The sequence below is a fragment of the Ceratina calcarata genome, unplaced genomic scaffold, assembly GCF_001652005.2.
Source record: "Ceratina calcarata isolate Rehan_Ccalc_2016 unplaced genomic scaffold, ASM165200v1 scaffold3437, whole genome shotgun sequence".
Taxonomy (NCBI): domain Eukaryota; kingdom Metazoa; phylum Arthropoda; class Insecta; order Hymenoptera; family Apidae; genus Ceratina; species Ceratina calcarata.
In genome coordinates, this window is record NW_017157236.1 from 1 (window position 1) to 1,329 (window position 1,329).

The 1,329-nt window shown below is 36.8% G+C and overlaps 1 protein-coding gene across 1 annotated transcript; it reads left to right on the plus strand.

Moving 5' to 3' along the window:
• Positions 1-351: 351 nt before the first annotated feature.
• Positions 352-1,321, plus strand: LOC113464358 (uncharacterized; the record flags this gene model as incomplete). Its single annotated transcript, XM_026813611.1, has 4 exons — positions 352-444; positions 498-656; positions 837-1,010; positions 1,222-1,321. Coding segments are annotated over exons 1-4 (526 nt in total), but the record flags the coding sequence as incomplete, so codon positions are not given.
• Positions 1,322-1,329: the final 8 nt, after the last annotated feature.

Consider the following 1,329-nt stretch of genomic DNA (forward strand, 5'->3'; position numbering starts at 1 on the left):
ATGGACATTGACACTAGGGTGCGGTAGTGAGCCCTGTCCACTTTCGAACAAAGAATTGAGCCATCTCCCTTTTCATCTCTGGTATGACCTCACAGTTCTACGACCAAAACGCTCCCGGCAGACTGAGAGGATTCCAGGACGGCGCTGACGAGTTCGGACCACGGTCGTATATACAATGGTGGTGGGGGTACAGCTCTTAGGAGTTGCCAGTCAAGCTTTGCTAATTCGCCATGATACATAGTGCGCTGCGATCGAGTTCAGTTGCCGCAGAGGCAGAGACAAAAGTTTTTGAAATTCTAATTGTGATCCCCGTCACGATCACTTTTGAAATTACTCTTTTGTTATTTAAAAATGTCGTGGTGTATCGTGAAGAATTGTATTAAAAATAATGAAAATAGAAATGACAAAATTCCAACATTCCAAGTGCCTCGGGATGAAAACNTTGTACAGTACCTTATAAAATTATATTCATTTTTCAATGCGTTTTTTATGAGAAGGTTCGACAAGAAGACGGTTACATAAAATGGGAGTATTTTAAACACCTTTATGATGTTGATACGTCTCTGCCTGGGAACGCAAGACTGTGTCCAAAGATTTCGAGGAGACACGTTGAGTTGGACAACACGGGTAAAATGCGTGTGAAATTTGCAACGCAAGTAAGATAATCTCTCGTTTTATCTTCCGTTTTCCAAAATGTTAATATTCAAAATTTTAAATTGGACTTGTACCATGTTGTATACCATGGAATTATATGCCTTTCAATGGGTAATTTTGTGTATTCTTAAATATTCAATAGCATATATTTCTGAGTATTATGTTGTATTTATTTGTTGTAGATTTTCAGTAAGCCCGTAGCCGTTGGCTTACAAATGTATCGGTTACGAAAGTACAAAGAATTTGATGGCTGCGAAGCGACTGCTGATTTTTCTCTCAGACTGAACAATATTTTCGACGCACTCAACCGAAAACAGCCAAATGAAGGACTTACACCGATATCTCCGGATTACAAGGTTCGTTGTTCTTAATTTGTATTCATTATTATATGTATTTTACACCATTTGTAACTTGCATTTTATAAATAACTTTGATAAATACTTTTATAAAATATGTTATTCATCTTTGGTAAATCATTTAAAAACATAAGTTGCTTATGAGTCTTAAAATGTGAAAATAGTTCTTTAAACAGTCCTTATTCCTTTTGCACGATTTTGTTAACTGTAGGTATTGACAGACACTCTTGTATGGCTTAATGAATGGGAGAACAACAGTAATAGAAATATCATCCCGGAAATAGAATTTCTGACTAAAGAGACAGCACACGGTTTACGG